The 20,931-nt window shown below is 37.8% G+C and overlaps 1 protein-coding gene across 6 annotated transcripts in view; it reads left to right on the forward strand.

Annotated features, from left to right (window-relative positions):
* The window catches only part of LOC129796981 (apoptosis-stimulating of p53 protein 2), a 98,384-nt gene that overhangs the window by 19,232 nt on the left and 58,221 nt on the right, over positions 1-20,931 (forward strand). For 2 of the 6 annotated variants that reach the window (XM_055839174.1, XM_055839172.1), the window contains exon 1: positions 16,938-17,151. The exons of 1 other annotated variant lie outside the window; for it this stretch is intronic. Coding sequence is in view for 1 of the 5 variants with exons in the window: in XM_055839176.1 (XP_055695151.1) it covers positions 17,271-17,273 (3 nt within the window). In the remaining 4 variants the exon portion in view is untranslated. Of the gene's footprint in view, positions 1-16,937; positions 17,274-20,931 lie in introns of those variants that run through there. 3 more of the 6 variants (XM_055839170.1, XM_055839176.1, XM_055839171.1) reach the window with 2 other exon arrangements.

The following is a 20,931-nucleotide window of genomic DNA, read 5'->3' on the forward strand; positions in this document are numbered from 1 at the left end:
GCAAGAATAGTGAGAGTTTTGCGTTGAAATTTTCTTGTACGCTTTGTATGATTATTTCATTGATTAATCACAAGTTGAATTGCCATTCTTGGGATTTATTGGCAAAAGCCTGTATATAGGGTTGAGAGGAAGGAGACTCCTATATAATACATATTGTGTTAGATTTCGTGTATAAAGAAGTTGACTAACATACACTGTCGCACTCAAGAAAGATTAATAACTTGAGATTAGAGAGGAAATAAATTCCACCCACATCGATGATAAATGTTTCACGGAATTTCAATAATTTCAAATTTTAATTTTTATATACTTTCCCTTCTCTGCCATTTTGGTGAATTGCTATATGGAAAATTGAGCAGACATGTACATATGTGAGCTACTATATTTTTAGTTGGAAAGTACAACCAATCTCTGCCATCATCTTTCAACGGAGATTCCCATATTTTTTCTTCAGAACTAATTCAGAATGAAATAAATCGTGTACATAAGATGAACCCACGGGAGATGGAAGGAAAAGTGACTTGGCTACAGGTGGTTCAATTTCACTCTCAGCTCGAGTGATGTTTATGAGAAATTGCATGTATGCCCACAATTTCTCACCCGTAGATTGGCGTTGAGTGATTCTCGCGGTCCAGTACTTCCTCAAACGTCCGGACACAGTGGAGATTTAGTAGCCACCACATAACCCCCGGACAAATAGGGGTTGTCGACACACCACTCTATTTCCTCAGGCTATTCCCATAAATTTCAATTCGCCACACTTTTTTGGCAAATATACTCGCCCCTTTTTCGCCCTACTGCGTGGTGTATTTTCCCTTCACTAACCCTCTATGGTGGGATTGTTTTTTCCTTGTTAGATCACACGCAAAAACACATCGAGATTTTGAGGGGGTGGAAGATGAATAGCAATGAATGGTTTCGTAGAATCGAAATGAAAAAAAATCATACGTATCTCATTTCAACGTGAGTTTGATTTTTCCAGTTTCATGCGCCTCGGGATCGATTGGGGTAAAATATACATTTTAGGTACTTTTTGATCATCATCACCATTCAACTCATCTACTATGTATAATTTCCAATATGAGGATGTTTTTTTTCAGTTCGAATAAAAGCTCTTTTTCATAAATTTTCCTTTGATATTTACTTGGGATATTTTTCTTGAAATAGGCCATATTATTTTTTTGTTCTTATGATAATTTTTAAACTCGCCCATACGCTATGATTTATTTAGTCAATATTATTTCTTTGTTATTTAATATTATATCGATATAGAATACTGCGTATACCTACATATAAAATAGTTGTTTTTGAATTTTCTACACAACTTTTTATACACGAAGAAAATTCTTCACATTGAGAAACAATTTGTCTGGGAATCGGGGCGAGGCAGCACATATAAGAATCTCAAACTGATTGAAGGAACTCGTTTTCATGTCTCATGTATTTCCCTCCCAATGCAGAGAGCGAAGAAATGGGAGGGAAATTCTTCCAGAAGGAAAGTGAAACTTCCAAGACAAGAACAAATTACAGTCAGGACGATTTCTTATTGCTTAAGATTTCCTATGAAAATTCATTGATTTCCATCGTGTATTCTCATACATGGTTGTCTTTGGTATGAGGATTAATCGATTAAACAAAGCAGGAAAATAGAAAATGTTTTGCGTCAGAAATGAAAGTATATACGTAACTAAAGAAACATTTAGCTGCTATTATTTACTTCTAGGGGGATGAAAGAAATAAATTTGTGTTTAGCCATAACAAGAATACGAATGTTTGCTACACTAAATTGTAGAATTTTTTTTAATCTCGTTTTAATTGTGCTTAGAATCGATTTTGTGCACAATTAATTTATAGTGGGTGGAGAATAATTTTATCCTTGCTTAGAAACCGCAACCATATGTAGTTTGTGGTTTCAATGCTGGAAAATATCCCTCCACTTATTTACCTCATTAATATGTAGCATCGGCACTAATGCAAGTACAAACCACACCTGGTTGAAAGCAAACCTATGAGGGAAGACCTCATTATAAATTGTCGCATATTGTGAAGCAGAAAGGTCGTAGTTCATTGACTTTTTCAAGCAAGATTAAAAGATATAGTGGGAGTACATAAATAAAAAAATAGATACTCCTTCGAAGTTAGAACATATAATTTTTTTTTGCAATTTTCTAACCCCTGTAATATCGATAAAAATGTGACTAATGGACTGTTCAGATGTTTTATTTGTCTGTCATGTTCAGGTGTGGGCGGTGGTTTAAGGAGTAAAATGAAGAGGGAAGACGACTAGTTAGCAGATAGTGGCATAGAAAAGCCATGAAGTACCTACCTAACTGCCCAAAAAAGGCAAATAAAATCGAAACATAAAACTGCATTTAGTGGCCAAGTGGAGTGTGAATTTATAGCCCGTTAATTCGTTTTTATGTCCCAATAGGATTTACTCTTATTCCCTTCCGATTTTTTCCACTGATATCCACCCACATATCTAAAATTTTCACCTATTCATAGAATTCCAATTAAATTCAAGGCTCGGTTAGTTTGTATTTAATCCTGGATGCCATCAATTATCCTCTTACGTTTCATCAAATTTAAGTATAAAACTGGATACTGGGATTTTTTTGAAATATAGAATCAAAGTTAGAAATGTAGTACAGTCGTGCTCTCGTGGTAGGACCGTCGTCAAAATGACTTCTCCGCGGTAAAACGGCTTCAGAATGAAGTATTTTGCCTTCGCAGTGGGACAATTAGTACTATTGGAAAGGTAGGATACTAATTGTCCCACTGCGAAGGCAAAATTCCTCATTCTGAAGCCGTTTTACCGCGGAGAAGTCATTTTGACGACGGTCCTACCACGAGAGCACGACTGTATGGAAAGCTTAGAAATATTTACACAGCATGCTAAATCTTAATAGGACTTAAAGCTTACATATGTGTAGTCTATGAGAGCTTTTGTTAGACACAAAAGTTTTTTTTCCCATTCTCAATTTAATGTTTAAAATTCAAAATAATATAAAGTTCCTCTTGTGTGTCTGTAAAACAATCACGAACCGATTAAAGTAAATGAAGGAATTTAAAACAATTTTAGCACACACAATTTTGAAAGAATTACTTTACGGGCAAACAAAGAGTCGCAATTGTTGAATAATTGCGAGAAGAGAATAAATTGCTACATTGCTTGTATACACAAATTCAATTCTTTTTCTCTCTCCTATTTTCTTGAAAGAGAAACTCTCTTTGATTTAATGTGATCGAGTGTGTCTTTAATTTTCACTTTTGGAGTGTGAGCTTTACCGCAATCTTGCATGATAGAAAGAAAATTTTCTCGTGCAGACGAAACGATTATAATTTTTATAAAGATGGCGTTAGGCACCGTTCAATGGAAATTGTTTCCACACAAAATGAAATTACTTGTGGTGGCTACATTGACGCAAAGTGCTACAGAATCGACATAATTGGCGTGAATTGTGGTTTAACACTATGGGGCTTTCATGTGACAAACAATGATGGTGAAAGGTGGATGACCAACCAGAAGCTTTCATGTGACCCTCATTTAGTTATATACCAGAGAGAGAGGTAACTTTGACTACCTACTTGCGGTAGGTTAAAGGAGAAGGGGCAAAATTGAAGAACTTTTTGGCAAAGAGGAGAGTTCCTGCACACCCTCTTCTATTGCTCTTCGCTTAATTCTCTTCTATATATACATATATAGGTTCCTATATAACATACATAATAATGATATGCATCAGAATCAATAGGTAAACAAGAGGACTAAACGTTTGAAGATCAATTTAGAGAGCGTTGAAATGAATGGTTTATGTTGTACATAACAACAAACATCGGTCCTATCACACAAAAACAATTTTATTCTAGTCTAGTACATGCTATTTTCCTATGAGAATTGTACTTTATGAATTTCAGTTAAGAGGCACTTTATCAATCAACATTATTGTGCTTGTGCAATTCCAATATTCAAACTGCAAGTGCTAGATGGGTCAGTGATTGGTAATTGACATTTTGCACTCCATGTTAATCCCTCTCCAAATTTCCCCAAAATTATATGGATGATGTAGCTTCCATGTGTTTTCAATTTGTTTATAACCAAAATGAAATTTGGAAAATTATTTTTCCACCTGCTTTTCATCACAGATTTCTACGGTCATTTAATTAAAACACTGCGTACAATTTATTATTTACCCTTTTTTCTTGCATCTGCACATTTTCCCCGGATAAATTGTGCGGTTTTTGTATTAAATAAAATATGTTCTTTATGGGAAATATTTGTGGTTTACAAGTGATACTTCACCACACACACACACTGAAAATCCTAGATTTTAATAAAAAATGAAAAAAATCCGTATTGGATGCCACACACAAAGGTACAGGAAAAACGCTTTGAATTCAGGTGCAATTGAAGAACGTGGTATATAACATTAACCCTTTTGTGTCGTTTTCCCACGAGTTTTCACTATTCAATACCCGCTGTGTATGCGGGGACTCTTACCCCGTGCATTGTACACACATACATATGTAGTTCAACTGTATTTATGCACCTACCGAAGTGACTGCAGTAGTATTAAATCGCAACATGATTCCACAGAATGATAAAACACAATGTGTGAAAATGCATTGAGAACAAGAGAGATTCACGAGAGGTAACACATTTTCGAACTTTCAATTGAATTTCACGCCAAATGCTTTCAATTGAACTTCCAATGCTATCAATCAACATCTGAGACTGACAAAATAATTATATTGGCACCTCTTGGGATACGCACCATATTCCTGCTCTTTGTGAATCACTTTGTATTCCAAAATGTTGAGGGCAATTACATGGAAAAGGAGTATCATCCATGCAAATCCAGTCACAAAGATGGGATCGTTATTGGGTTATTCGTTTTTACGGGGGGCTCCTCATAAAGTTGAATAAAATACAAATAACCATTTAATATTATGAAAATATGCAGATGAGAGGTTCTCATATAAAGCTCTCCACAAGTTTAGTTATATGAATATTTCCTATATTTATGAATGAACTGAAGTGTTATTGAAATATTAGATTTTTAATGTTTTATTGCAGAGAAAAATCTGCCAGGGCTACTAGCCATATAGGGTATTTGCGTATCTAAGCACCATATACGATTTCGGGCTGATGTTTCATATTTCCAGTCTAAAACTATAATTTTAAGAAATTAAAAAAGAAGGATTTTCTAACGTTAAGAAAAATGTCATATATTGAAATAATTGGTATTACACGTTAAAATAGTAAATAATTAATGGAAAACTAATAAACATCAAACATTAGAAAAGAAGCGTCACATGATCGAAATGAAATGTCAAACGTTTTAAAAGGAACGTCAATCGTTAGAAAAAAATTAAACGTTTAAATTAAACAAATCCTTTTTTTTTAAATTATTCTCTAAAACACCAATTTCCTATAAAATTCTAGGTACGACCTTGAGCAATATACATATGTACATATGTAATTATTAATTTTGAAATTGCGGTCTGTGGTTAGGATTAAAATTATTTCAACCATAATTCGATAATATTTAACTCCGAAATGAGAGGTTATCTTCCCAATGTAATGGTAGTTTTCTAGTCTATTAAAATTGCAATTCTACATATAATTATTCTAAATGTTTAATTAATTTAGAAACTCTTGTATGTAATTGTTATGAATAAATTATCAATCAGTATTGATTGCCATGTGTTCAAATTAAAATTAGTAGGTATGAATGGAAAGTAATAAACTGGTATGGTTCAACATGTAGGTACTTAATGTGAAAAATCCAATAGTTATAAAACAGTTTGAAATAAAATTGTCACGGCTATTAGGAGTGTTTTTGAATCTTTTAAAGGGTAATGAAACATCTCATTGATTGCCCCATTAACACCATAGGAAATCCAAGAAGACACGAACATTGGAGAACTCAGGGTATTTTGAAGAACCCGAAGTAGGGGCTTCATGGATCTGGAGGACTCCGCCCCCTTTCAACTCCCGGCACTGTACCCAAAATGTCACATACACTAACGCTCTGACTCCTGTTGAGTCTTACCACTTGTATCAGCCGAGGCGGTCTGACTCCCTCCTCGAAAGACACCCCTAACAGTGCATTGTGGGAGAAGAGAGAGTCCTCTTACGCAAAACAGCCTAAGCTGAAGGGGTAGGCATTCGGGCTTTTTGAACACCTTTTGGGGTCATAGAACTACACTCGGCCATTCCTGAATTTCGACGTCCTCGGCGAAAAATTAAATGAATCAATGATTTGTGGAGGACATCAGCCTATCTCTAACCCCACCTCACTCTTCTATCTCCCATCTCCTAACCTAGTAATCCTATCCCATCAAGCTAACCTAAGCTTGGCCTGTATCTCTTTGAAAGTTTCCTTTCCTTTACGCGGGTCATTCTGATGTTTAGCGTGCACGCTTACCAATTTCCTAGTAACATGTTACCCTTCTGGTCCCAAGGCCCTTCGCCTTTCTTCGATCTGCTTCAACAGTTCCTTCTGTAAGCATGTATACTGCATATTGACGTTCTCACATATCCGTTGAGCTAGCTTTGTCTTTGAAGTTCCTTTACTGCCATCTCCTTTCGGGTTCCACCTGTAGGCAAGTGCAGGTCTTTCACCCATACACATCCAGGTTAATCGGGGTTATCTCCGGGGTTTGGTGAACAATGCCATGCAGCTATCTGGGAGGAAGTTTGGCAGACGCGTCTGCCAGGCGGTCCCAGAGGCAATACACAGTGACAATTGCTCGCCCCTTTGATTACCCTGCTGTTCAATTCCATACATTTGGACCTTCATTGTCCTGGAGTCCGTTCAAGATCACAAGATGGTGCGTGCATGTGTCTGACTCACCACGCCTACAACATTCAACTATGTGCACTCTGTCTGCCAATGAACTCTTGGATCTGAAATGATACTCAACGATATTTTTAATTTCCAAGGATCTACTTCTCACTCTCGAGTTCATCCCAGAAATTAAAGCCTCTGTGTTCTTTTATTACATTTTATTCAGAAAAATCGTCATCTCTCAAATCCACTTCCATTTCCTCTTCTAATTCCTCTAATCCTTCAGGAACACCACACCTCTTGAGGCGATCAGCTGCATATATGGCCTCAAACGGTCGTATTGTCACTTGTGTAGCTGGGGTGTCCTTTATCAAATATCTATCGCGACCCACCACTTTGGCAACAATGTAGGGACCTCTGTATCTGGGTATCATCTTCCTTGATCCTCCTGTCGCTGGAGCAGTGTATCTAACCAACACCAGATTTCCTTCCTTGAATTGTGTGGGCTTCTTCTTCATCAGATTATGTTTTTCTGCTTCAACACGTTGATGCTCCAACATCCTTGCTTCAGCCTTGCTTCTTAGGCTCTGCAAGTCTTCCATCGCGGTGTCTGTTCTTTCTACTGCGGTGGTCACAGCAAATGACAACAGATTTTCCCGTTGTTGTCGAGGGTTGTATCCCAACAAGAGCTGATAGGGAGTCTCCCCTGTTACTCTATTTATTGATGAATTGATTGCCCATTGCACAGTCGGCAAGTGTTTTGCCCAATCCTTGCCAAGCTCATCTTCTGATAGGCAGCGTAATGAGTCCTTGACTACCCTGAAGATGCGTTCTACCTGACCATTGGCTCTAGCAGTGGCCACAGCCACAGGGGAATGCTGAATGTTATTCTGCTTGCAGTATTCCTGGAATTCGCGAGATGTGAACGCAGACCCATTGTCGCTCACTGCAATGCATGGGAGTCCGAAGAATTGTGATATTTCATCCAATGCCCTTGTTACAGTGAGTGTTGTGGGACGAGCCACAGGTCGAAGAATCGTGAATCGTGTGAAGGCATCCACAATGGCCAGAATGTGTTCCTTGCCTCCCGATGTACGTGGAAAAGGTCCACAGAAATCAAGATGAACTGTGTGAAACGGTATGGGTTTCTTCTGCATAACGTGCCACTGGTATCGATGTTCGTCTGGGCTGGCTTTATGCATGGCACATTTCATACAGTTTCTGACATATTTTCGCGTTAATTGTCGAAGTTTTGGGAACCAAAAGTCCTTTTGAATGGTCTTGATGGTTCGGTCGGTTCCCGGGTGTCCACGCTCATCGTGTGCTGCACGCATCACAAAGAATTTCAATCCTGGGGGCACTACAAGGCGATTTCCCTGGGGAGTGAGTCTAAATAACTTGTTGTCCTGCACCACGTATTCTTGCAGAATTTGTTTCTGATCCACCTCTCCTTTCAACTTCCCAGTGACCACTGAGTATATTCTCTCCAATTTTGGGCTTTCCATCTGTCGTGCCACTACCCAATCTTCACCAGATATTCCAATTACCCTTACCCATGGATCTTCTTTGTTCCCGTCCAAAGGTACTGGGCATCGGCTAAGAGTGTCTGCATGGGTCATGGCAGTTCCTTCTCTATGCTCCAACACAAAATCAAATGCCATCATCCGTATCCACCAACGTGCCACGCTGTCTCTTATCTTGTGCTTGTTTTGTGTCATTTGAAGAGCACTACAGTCCGTCACCACTTTAAACTGCTTTCCCAACAGAAAGTAGCGGAACCTCTCCATTGATTCCACAACTGCCAAGGTCTCCATTTCATATGATGGATACCTGGACTCTGCATCAGTTGCTGCTCTGCTGAAGTATGCCACCGGACGTAGGGGGTCGTTTCCGGTACGTTGCATTAGCACACTTCCTATTCCTAGCTTTGATCCATCGCAGTGTAGCTCATGGAATGCCTCTGGGTTGTAGAGTGTCAACAGCGGTTCACTTGTGAGAAGCTTTTTGATTTGTAGAAAAGCTTTTTCCTGACTTTCACTCCAAGTTATTGTCTTCTCTTGATGAGCTTCCGCCCCTTTCTGTTTCTTCAACAATTCCCTCAGGGGCTGAGAAATCTTTTGAAAATCGGGGATGAATCTCCTGAAATATCCTGCCAGTCCGAGGAATTGACGCACATGGCGCTGGTTCTGTGGCTTTGGGAATTGTTCTACTGCATGAACTTTGGCTTTACCCGGCGACATGCTTTCCCCATTGATGTTATGACCCAGGAAGTTAATGGAGGAGTGTAGGAATTTACACTTACTGAGTTTTAAAGTCAGGTTGTGCTTCGCCAATTCAGCAAATAGCTTTTCCAACACCGCCAGATTTTCTTCCACAGATGTAGTAGCTACGATTATATCGTCTACAAAACAGTGCAATGTATCACCCTTTAGTGGCTCTAGCACATGGCTCATTGTGCGCATGAACACTGCAGGGGAATTGGCGAGACCAAACGGCACCCTATTGAATTCATACTGCCCCGATGGTGTGACAAAGGCAGTAAGATATTTAGATTGTTCCTCCACGGCAACCTGGTGGTATCCCATCATCAGGTCAACGGTGGAAAACACTGCTTTTCCCTGCAGCTTATGCACCTCCTCTTCTACGGATGGCATTGGATAATGCTCCTTGACAATCAGTGCATTTAGTTTACGATAATCGACACATAGTCGCAGATCACCGTTCTTTTTCTGCAGAGCCACCATTGGGCTTGCAAATTCTGATGTGGACTTCCGGATAATGTTGTTGTCTAGGAGCTCCTTTAGGGCCTCATCCACCTTTTGTTGCAGCCGCAGGGGAATGCGATAGGGAACATATCTCACCACCTTTGCGTTGTCCTTGAGGGAGATCGTCATTGGGAGCTCAGCATTGTGCCCCAACTCCTTGGAAGACAAAGCAAAGCATGTGCGGTACTTGTTGACCAGCTGCACAAGCTTATCCTTAGCCACGTCATCACCTTTGTCTCCAAACTTGAGATCCTCCATCTTCAATTCCCGTCGTTGCATCACATTGTTCCTCATTTGGTCCTCACGTGTCTCAAATGTCGCGTCTACAGTGGGGATAATTGTCTGACTTCTCCTTTTGCTTGCTTCCAAATAATTTTGTCCCCAATTTCCTCCCTTCTAATTCGATTTGAGTGAGCGATTTGCGGATGGGGCTCAGGCTGGTGGTACGCTCATGCACCAGCCTAACCCGAAAATCCTTCTTCTCCGGGCACTTAGACGCCAGATGTTCATCAGAGTTGCAGATGAAACATCTTTTCTGCGTATTTCCCCGGCGACTTCCACCCCATTGTCCGGATTGGGGCTTCCTTCGCTCAGTCTTGATAGCATCATCTTTCCATGAATTGCGATATTGACGATCGCGTGATCTTCCCCTATAGTTCGGCTTGTGTCTCCCTTCACAGGAGCGGGAGCGATCTCGCCTTGGGCTTCGGCTTAGATGTCGGCGATCCCTGCGTCGTTCTCTCATTCTGTTGTCCCTCTCGCGTGAGCGGTTCCTCTCACCTCGACGGAAAGTTCCACGCACTGAGTAGCGATTGCGTGAGTTGTGATTGCTGTCATCAAGTCGCTTTAACGCCAGCATCAGATCAGGTATTGTTTGGGGATTGGTGCATGTTAATGATGAGCGCTCTACATGCCCCGGCACTCCCTGGATTATGTATTTTATTATTAACCGTGTAGACAGTCCAATGCGCTGGCCCAGGGCATACTTGCCCATGACATAGGCCTCCACCGGTTCATCCCTCTTGCGGGTGGCCTCCATTTTCACCATGGCGCTCAAGTCGTCCACATCATCCGGGAAGAATTTTATAAGTGCCTCTTTTAGCTTGGGCCATGTATATGCCAAGTCCATGTTTCCCTCCAGCCATGATCGTGCTGCCCCTTTTAGCCTCATGGTGGCTATGATTACTTTTTGTTCATTTGTAATGCTGAACTGGGCGCAGCATTTTTCGACCATTTCAACCCATTTCTGGGCTGACAGGGTTCTGTCTTGGTCCGGATTAAATTCGGGAAGCATGGATTCAACTTCCCTTTTTCCTATGGACATGCCCAATCGCGGCACAGTGGGGTATTCCCGTGTTTCCGGGAAACCCCTGAATACAGAGCTGTCGGTCTCACTGAGCCTTGGTGGGACCTCACCATGCTCCTCGGCATCTCCAGGGTTATTTCTCCTGGTTGATGTGAGCCAGCGTTGGAATTGCACAAGAGTTTCTTCGTCCATTTCACTAATCACTTTTCACTTAACGCGTGTTGCTTGACTGAGAGCGATATGCGGAATGCTTTGTCCCGAGAGAAACGCAGAGTGCTTTGCCTCGACAAAGAAGACTTAATGCTTTGTCTTCCTGATGACTCACACATTTTCTCAGGACTTGGAAATTTTCCACTCGCCCGGTTAATTTACACAAAGCTTACTCACCGCCTTCGGCAATTATCGTTTACCCTCTTGTCGGTCGATGAGTAATCCTCACTTTCTCCTGATCCCGGTCGATCTCGTTCCCCTTCTCTCTTCTTTTCTTTCTAGCGATCTGAAAAGCTTCAGTTGCATTAGTATTGGGGTTCTTTTTCTATGACTGGTAATTTTCCACTCTTTCGTTCTCAATCAGCATCATTCATGGGCCCCATTTCTCACACACATACATACGTGCATACATACATACATATATATGCATGCCCACGCCATGTCTTTGCGATTAGAAAAAGAATACTTATCTTTGTGAATTGCTGAATCCTTTTTCCATCTTTACACTACACACTTGGGGATCTGTTCAGATCCCACTTCTGAATGAAGAACCCGAAGTAGGGGCTTCATGGATCTGGAGGACTCCGCCCCCTTTCAACTCCCGGCACTGTACCCAAAATGTCACATACACTAACGCTCTGACTCCTGTTGAGTCTTACCACTTGTATCAGCCGAGGCGGTCTGACTCCCTCCTCGAAAGACACCCCTAACAGTGCATTGTGGGAGAAGAGAGAGTCCTCTTACGCAAAACAGCCTAAGCTGAAGGGGTAGGCATTCGGGCTTTTTGAACACCTTTTGGGGTCATAGAACTACAATTTATACCAGGAGCTCAAAATGACAAAATTAATGGCAATTCAATGAATCAAAATTTATCTGTGTGTTAGAAAATCCTCCCAAAATGCCACAGAGCAAACGACATACACGTGAAGCCCGAATTAGCATTTTAATGGATTCGAAATGGGAAACAAGAGAGTGGAACCAAACTGGGTGGATAAGTGTGTGGCTCCCCATTAAAACTGAGAAATCAATGAACAAGTTTTTGGCGGGAAAATATTTGTCCACCAAATTGTCACATCTTGAGTATGTCCATACTCACGTCACAGTCACAGTAATGATGCACAGATTTTTACAAGATCACGATCATTGTGATCTCATGAAGAATTCATATTGAGCTTGCGCGCTCCTCTTTTTTTTCCAGAATGCTGTCAGTGAAATTAGAGCGGAGGAGGTTCAGTGCGTTATTGCATTTATAAGCAGAGCAAATTCATGGAGATCCAATTTATTATTCAAGGAGTGTCCCATGTGTGTTGGTTGTTTGATATACAATAGCAAAAGAATTTCTCTCCTTTTTACCATATCCCCGCATATACACTTTTTGGCTCCATGTCACTGCTTATAGACACAATAAAGTTCAAATGGAAAAATAAAATATAGCATTGCTTTTATTTTTTTTTGCTTTTTTGTGTCTCAAGCCAAATCAAGCATTTCTCGATGTTTGAATTCCATAATTTAAAAAAAAAATAATACGAATTTACACTCTTGAACTTTACCTATATAAAAAAGAATTAAAAAAAATAATTTCGACAATACATGGTGTTTTATTTGAAAGATTATTTGAGATAATTTGTGACATAATTTCATAGCGTGTGGAAAAAAAAAAGTTTTTTGATTTATTCTCGCGCTGGTTCGAGTATCCACATCTTTTAACCTCCTTTTATTCCTTCACTCAAATGGCAAACAATAAACATAAATCACAAAAATTATTCTGAATAATAAACATGTGGTAATGAAATGGAATAAAAAAGCATGGAAACGTTGAATGTCTCATGGACTGAATCAAGAGGAAGAAATATGTGTGTGTGTGTATAACATAAGAGCTGTAAGAATCACAATTCAGAAAAAAATATCCATATAGTAGGGGTCTTAAGAAAGTCGCATGACTTCAATGGAATCCCACGAGAAAATTTTTTTTCTCTAAAAGGATAAAAACCACCAAACAGTCGATTCTTTGTCCAAACTTCTTTTATTGTGCTCAATCTTGAGGATATACACATGATCTTTTGTTGATCTCTATCGGAATTTTGAGGCACTTTGGAAAATTTAGGAGCCTATTTCGGTACTAAAATTCCACAAAGGATGAACGATATATGGTCCACACTAAATGCAGGGACACATATAATATACAAGAACCATCCGTTTGGCAACCATTAAAATTTTGCCACTAAAATCTTATGGTGAACGTGAGATAGAAACTGTGAGGAATATAACATTGCTGAAATGAAAACCGTCAAAAGTGCTTTTCATAAATTTACGTTTTAGTATCTAATTAGTCAACCGTTTGATTTGTGGCGTTAATTTCCCATCACGTAAAGACAAATTTTGTGTATTGTGAAAGGTATACCCGTCACAGTATATTGAAACCCACAGCCTCACCGTTAAATAAGCAAAATTTATACATTTGACATTATATAGCACCTATACATACATTCATTTTCTTCATTTATGTACAACATACTATCTAGGTACATACATGTATACCTATACATATTATTTTAAAAAAGTCCAGATCAAATGTCTCTGAAATATACATTTTAGAGGTTTAAGATAAAAATTAAAAGAATGCATCTCTCTTATGGACATGGATTTAATAGCATTTCTAAGTGTATACGGTCTGTTTGGTGCCGGTCCAAGCTATTATATACTTAGATGGAGACTAAAAGGATGGGAGAATTTCCCTGAAAAGGGATGGAATTTCAAGAGTTGGTAACAATTTAAATGGACTCTGTTTCATGTCACTCAAGTGGCTCATCCTGAATTGAGCACTTGTCGTCAGTTTTGAGCATGCGGTAGACACGGAAGTTGAAGACAATTACATATTTTACAAATTTGCAATAAAGTATTACAATTGCATAATATGTATTTTAGTGAGAGTTCTTTTTGTGTGTCTGCTGCAATCCTTATTCTGCAAATTAGTCACTTGAGTTTGAGTCCTTTGTAATTTCCCCGTACATACAAAATGGAGAGGAAACATTGGATCTTGTTTTACGAATTGTTTGCTAAATTGTGACAAATTGCCTACACCACACGGAAATGATGTGGAAAATGCTTTTTAGTGTGATGAATGATGAATAGATATGTACTGTACGTACATAAGGTAAACATGTACCTTTTTCCATCGTTTGGACCACAACTAATGCGCGAGCATTGTATCTCCACCATTAGCACTAAAATTTTCCAAAGTGATGGAATTCCAATCATTTCCAGACGGTTCTCTGGCTCTCAACGCGTAACGCCCTTTCTGGTATCTCCCTGAGACAGTAATGAACTGAAGAATTTCGATGTATTTCGAAAAGAAAATTGTGTGGGCGAGAACCACAGAATTTGTCACTCTGACGCTCCTCAAGAGTCTCCCGGAAATATTTCTCTTCATGGTATATATATCGTCTCAATTTTTCCACCTCCTCCACCATCTCTTCTTTATAATAAATAATTTTTCCGCCTCCATGAGCAACTCGATTCCAAGCTCGTCATCCTCTCTATATGTTGTGTTTAGTTGATGATATTGTCCCATAGGAAAAAAAATGAGGAGAGTGAAGAAGTGAGATGAATTGGAAACCCGATAAGGCTCATCTTCTTTTATTATTGTATGTCTCAAATTGAGTTTTTCGTCCCACCTTTAATTCTTTGAGTGTACAAAATTCTCCAAAAAAAAGAAATAATCCGTATATGGTGATAGACTTTTCCCTCAAACTGTGTATCGTGTAATTGTCCGCACACAGATGATGCCGAAGAAAAAAAAGTAACGAGAAAAATGTTATTGAAGCTTTTGGAAATCATGTGGAAGAAATGAAGAAGGAATTTTGCTGACTTTAGAATTAACACGTTTTGAAGCCTTTCGTCGTTCGACGCCCCGCTTTTAGGGTTCAAGGGGGTGTGATTTCTGAAATGTCTTCAAGGATCGCGGTAAGTGGCTTGGAAAGCTCTCGAGTTGAGTCATTGTTGTGAAGGGATTTTTAGAGCCATTCCGTCCTTTTTCCATCATCCGATATTATCAGCACTTTTCCAATTTACCACTCGGTTTACAACATATTCGGCATCATTTTCGAAATAAAACATTTAATGTTTATTCAGTAACGAGACTATATAGCTCAAATAAACAAAGTTGAAAATTAATAGTTTTCAATCTTATACATGTATGTACATAATCTACTCTAATTTCTCTTTGCACGACAAATATGTACCTATATAACGTACATGTGCCTAGTTAAGGATAAAAATAAATTAAATTTCGGTAAAAAAGGTATGATTAATGTTAGTTATATGCCTATAATAAACTATAAAGCATTAAGAATGTATATGATATGCAAGAAAATTTTCAAAGTTCAGTACGATACAAAGATGAATAAGCATAATTTTCAAGATTCCTTCCCAAGTAATTCTAGTTCTTTATTTCCATAAATTGTTCAACTCTGTTGAGGACACAATACATATAGTAAATTCATTTAATGGATGCTTTACTGTGGAATTGTGGTTTCATTTAGATTCAAAAAGGCGTGTTGTGTATTTTTCAGACGGTCAACAAGCTTTTTTATTGCTCACTCTTTATTTTTTAAGGAATTTCAAGAGTTCCGTTTGAGATTTTCAATTTCTTTACTGTTCCTTTTGCGACAGGAAACAGTGTATTGTATTTTACATACTCTCAGAGCCGACATAATTCTCTTCAGAGTGACAAGGATGGTCCAATAGTTATGGAAACATGAGGAATTTAAGGGGAGATTGTTGAGTCAAATTTAAAAAATTGCTTTTAGTTTAAAATAAAATTATTTGATTTTTAACGATTTTGAGAGTTCAATAGAGTTTCTATAATTATTTTTATTAGACCTATCCATTATGTTTTTCCTCTTATTACATCGTATGTTTTAGATAATACGACCATATGGGACAATACTGTAATTTTTAGCGGGTGTTCAAAAATTATAGAGAAAATTCGAATTGGGTCCGCAAATAAAATATAAGGTTTTGTTAATAGTTCTTTATTGGATATGGCACTTAAAATGAAATACCATTAATTTGCCACCAGACCTTTTTGCTCTCTCTCTCTCAAACATTCATATGCTACATCGATTACTATCACAGCACTCGCACTGTCGTTCGATAAGAATTGATGTTATAAATGGGTATGTTGGAGGAAGTGGAATCCAATAAAACACCCACGATTTCGACTAAATCACATACTTGTTCGAGCAAAAGAAAATATCAACCAGAGTTTAGGTAATGATTTTCATGATTTTGTTACATGAAAACATTTTCCGGTAATCGTTGGGTGTAGGAGAATAGCATTTGAATTAATTGAGGGACACCCTCAGTTGTAGCAGACAAAAATAAAAGGTGCGAGATTTCTCGGTGATACGAGAATCCATCTCTACTGAGAAATAAAAAGAGAAATCCTCGAACATGTGGAAAAATTGGCTCTCCTCCCCATTGAGGCGGGAAAAATCAACGATGCCGGTCGGTGGTGATGGTAGAGAAATTGTGGTGATAAATATTGAAGGGGAGGATAATTTGAGCTTTTTTTATTGAATTATTTGAGGGATGCTTTAGGGGTGGAATGTACCATATTGATAAATGTATATAATGAAAATTCATTGCCCCAAAAACAACACCAGAGTAGAGTGATTTTCAATGAGAAAATTGCGTGAAAATTCATCTTTGTTGCAACACAAATTTCCATCAAATTGAATACATACATACACATCTCTCTCACTCTCTTTTGCCAGCTCTCTGAGAGAGTGCTTATCTATATGAGAGAAAGTGAATATTTTCAGTGTTTAGGAAAGAGCACTTTGGGAAGCAGCATAGCTTTTCAGTCGTTGTGCGATCGCCGCGCAGAACTGTTGGGCATTCAATGCAACAGTGCTATCGAATATACTAGTCTTGGGTGATAAATTTACGTATTTTCATTATAATTTTGTGTTTTTTGAGTGTATATCGAGGGGGTGTGATAATTATGTGCATTTGAGTGATAGTGAATCATAAAGCTGAACATAAAGAAACATAATATAATACACATAAGTTTAATGTACGAGTATGTTTTGAATTATTCTTCTACGTACATTCTTTTGTGTGGGAGGAGGATATTGCACGTGAGGGAGGACCCTCCAAAGTGTGCTCACTTGAAGATATATCTCACGCGGAAAAATGGTATTTCTTTTATTGAAATTCACCTTTCGTTAGGGTAGAAGTCATCCTCTCACACACCAAAAAGGAATCTCATACAAATCGTTATTTCTCGTATCCTTTCTCTTATTATTATTATTTTTATTATTATTACATATTATTGTACGTTTCTTTCTACGTAATATATGTGCGTAGCGTATATAGTGAGAATATCAAACGAATTTTATGGGCATTTACCCCCTTGAGAAAGACATTTGGTACAGGGAGTGTTGAAATTGCAATCTCGAGGTGCAATAAAAAAGGGTGGGAGTGGGTGTCTTGATGATCTATGTCTATGAAGCACTGTGACTATATAATATTGTAACACACAAATTGATAGAAACAGCCATCGTAACGACTTTCTCAGAATTAGAACGAGATCTCGGCAAAAAAATCAGGATGATGTTTATCTTCATACTCTCTCCTGCGTCTCATTTAAGATGTTTGTCTTACCTACCTATATATTTACACGCCACTCATGCATATGATTTTATCTAAACATAAAGAAAGCGTTTCAATTTTTTATAGCATTAAAAGTAACTTGAGAGTATATTGGCTACACTGAGAGATGTAAACAAATCGTATATGATGAAACTTGAAAGTAATTGAATGAGTCAGATAAAATTTAACATTTTATTGACACTGAACTCCAAAGATAAACTATAAAGTACAAGTTAGACAAGACGTGCACAAGTAGAGGAGGAATTAATTGTTTCAAGAAGAACCATCAGTGAAGCTCTCATTTTCAGCCTTGTGCGCCTCCCCAATCATTACATATCCTCATCAGATTGTTGCCTTGAACTTCCAAGTGACGCTCTTTCAAAAGGATCCTTGAGGAGCATGGAAGTTGATCGAGGATGTGTGTCGTGCGTACATTCTCATGGATAGCATAATTCTCGAGGGAATCTCTAACATATTAAAACATCCAATTCAAGGGAATTTCATTTCTTGTTTCTCTTATTAAGCATTAATTTTTGGTCATGACCTCTGCTGCTTCTCCTTCTTACATTGTTGGGTACAGGAAACGTGTCATAGTTCTATTAAGTAACTTTTATCAGAACGTGCAATGAAAATTCTTTCTAAAAATTCTATATGAAGGAAATATCTTTATTGAATATTCTTAAGCTTTTTCAAGACGTTCACAATTTTCTTAGAAGAAATATATTAGCCTTATTTTTGCTTTCTTATGTTTTCGCATTTGAACAAAAATCTCTACTCAAATATTTTATAAACTGGGAAAATGTTATACCTTTGTGGATTTCAGTTTGCAAGTGATGCACTTTTAAATTATGATGTTTTGAGAGTTTCAAAGTTGTTCACTTCGTGTTCTGAATTTTGTTGTTTATATATAGTGCAGAGGTAGCATCATATGGTATATTTAATATTCAAGTGGGGTGAAGCATATCACTTATTCAAGATCTTACACCCAAATGATTTACTTATTAAAGAATATTGTATGAGGAGTGAACGTAAAAGATGAATATTTACGCGAAACTTCCCAATATTTTCTACTTCAAAGTACCCTATAATGGAAAAGTGTCAATTTTCTTTCAACACAACACAAGATATCACCTAGTTCCATCACTTTGGCGTTACGCCCTTACAAGAGTATGTGAGAATGAGATAAGAGCCTTATGATGACATGCAAAAATCATTCGCCAAGACCCCGCTTAATCCCTTTTCATGACAATTATCTCGATGGTACATAGTAGATTCTAATTTATCCCCACTTTTTTTTCTACCATTATTATCACACAACAACATAAGAACATGAGAATTTACTTCACACATGTTGGTTTTTGGGGTCTCCATGCTATGTTGATAAACTATACGGTATGACAAAGTGTTGGAGGTTTTCCTACCACGCTGTAAGTTTCACAAGATCACACAGCTTCTCTTAAATATTTATAATACAAGTTACCTGCTGACTTCTTGCCTAGTTCGCATGATTTTTTTTTTCACTTGAAAAGGATGAAGAACTTTTTAGACTTTTTAGCACAAATATTTGCTTTTGGGATCTGCAAAAAGTTTAATAGGAGGAATTGCAAATTTTGCCTTACAGGTAAATGCACTTCTTTGGCTGTTTGACTTTACTTTGCGAATTTTGTTCGAAATCTCGCTAAAGGCATGTAGTGGGATTTAAATCTCCATGCCTATAGGTGGCATAACATATACATTTTCGCAGTTCTCAACTCTTTTTCTCGTGGGGGTCTTTTGTGTGTGCTGAAAAATAGTGGACATGTGTGACTTTTCAGAGGTGTGATTTACAAGGCGATTGTCTTTTGCAAATGACCCGGTTTACACTTGAGCGACTACATGTCTTTGATGCTTTGGCTTCTTCCTCTCATTGAATTGAATGTTGAATGCAAAATAAGCTTTGGGTATTATATGTATGTATGTAGAGAAGAATGGATGTTGAGAGAGAAAATTATGAAAGATGTGTAAAACGATCAATTTCCGTTTTAAAGAAGAGAAAGAATGAGCATAAAAAGCGAGGGAATGGGGGAAAAAGTTCTAATATAAATGCTAAAATAGGAAAAGAAAACCAACCAAACCATTGAGGGTATTTAAGCGAATAATGATGGTAATTTTCATAAGAAGTCCCCTCGTTGCGATGTTGGGATGTATTTCAGCAAAGTGCCATGAGTATACATGTCTTATTGAATTATTGAATTGCTGGCAAGAAGAAAAATTGTTCTACTTCATTTCCATGTCATGTAGATAAATTTTCTTCGAGTGTATTGAGTGGAAAAGAGGCGAAATAAATTTTCTTGACACATCGCGAGCTGAATAGGGAATTTCGCCATATCCTGGAGAATAAATCAATTAGTACTTTTGATGTCAGAATGTGGTATCTTTTCTCATCCACTTTGCATTACTTTTTTATGGCCATCCACAAACTCTATTGATTTTCTATGTGTGGCACCTGTAAAGGGATCCATGTTACGCGGAAGGGTGGTACATGAAACGCCCATAAATTATTCAATTATCGAATTAAAACCAAATTAGTCACATAGTGAATGTACTCGCGCAGAAAATGATGATGAGAGAATGGCAATAAATTGTCTTTGCAAATGTTGATCGAATTAAAGAAAATCTGATTAAAAAATTTAAATTACTTAAAAAATGAAAAATGCGTGAGACTAGCTCTTTCCCTTTTCAGAATATAAAACGTAAAATGGATTAGCGACTATATTAATTCGATATCTTACCATTTAATAGTCCATAGACGAATGCTAGAATGTCATTTTCATTAAAACCTTAAAATTGCGTCTAGAGTGGATTTGTCAAAGTATCCCAGAATACATAAATCGTTGAATTAATTAAATCACATCACAGCTCTTTAATTATGGGAGAGCATAAAAATGTGAATGAAATTTGAAGTTTCCAAATTATATTAAAACTTTCATTTTGGTGCTTTCTCTCTCATTTTATCACACCCACAACACTTCTTAAATGGTTAGGATATTTTTTCGATTAGGCACTTTTTGCCTAATTTTGCCTTTTTTCTTAAAAGGAATTTTACCCCGAGAAATGAATCGACCGTGACTTCAAAGTAATTCTTTTAAAAGGACGGATTTTGTAACTTTTCCCTTAATTTTTTTTTATCACATGACAAAAATGATAAAAGTTACAGAAATTC

This window comes from Lutzomyia longipalpis, chromosome 1, assembly GCF_024334085.1.
Source record: "Lutzomyia longipalpis isolate SR_M1_2022 chromosome 1, ASM2433408v1".
Taxonomy (NCBI): domain Eukaryota; kingdom Metazoa; phylum Arthropoda; class Insecta; order Diptera; family Psychodidae; genus Lutzomyia; species Lutzomyia longipalpis.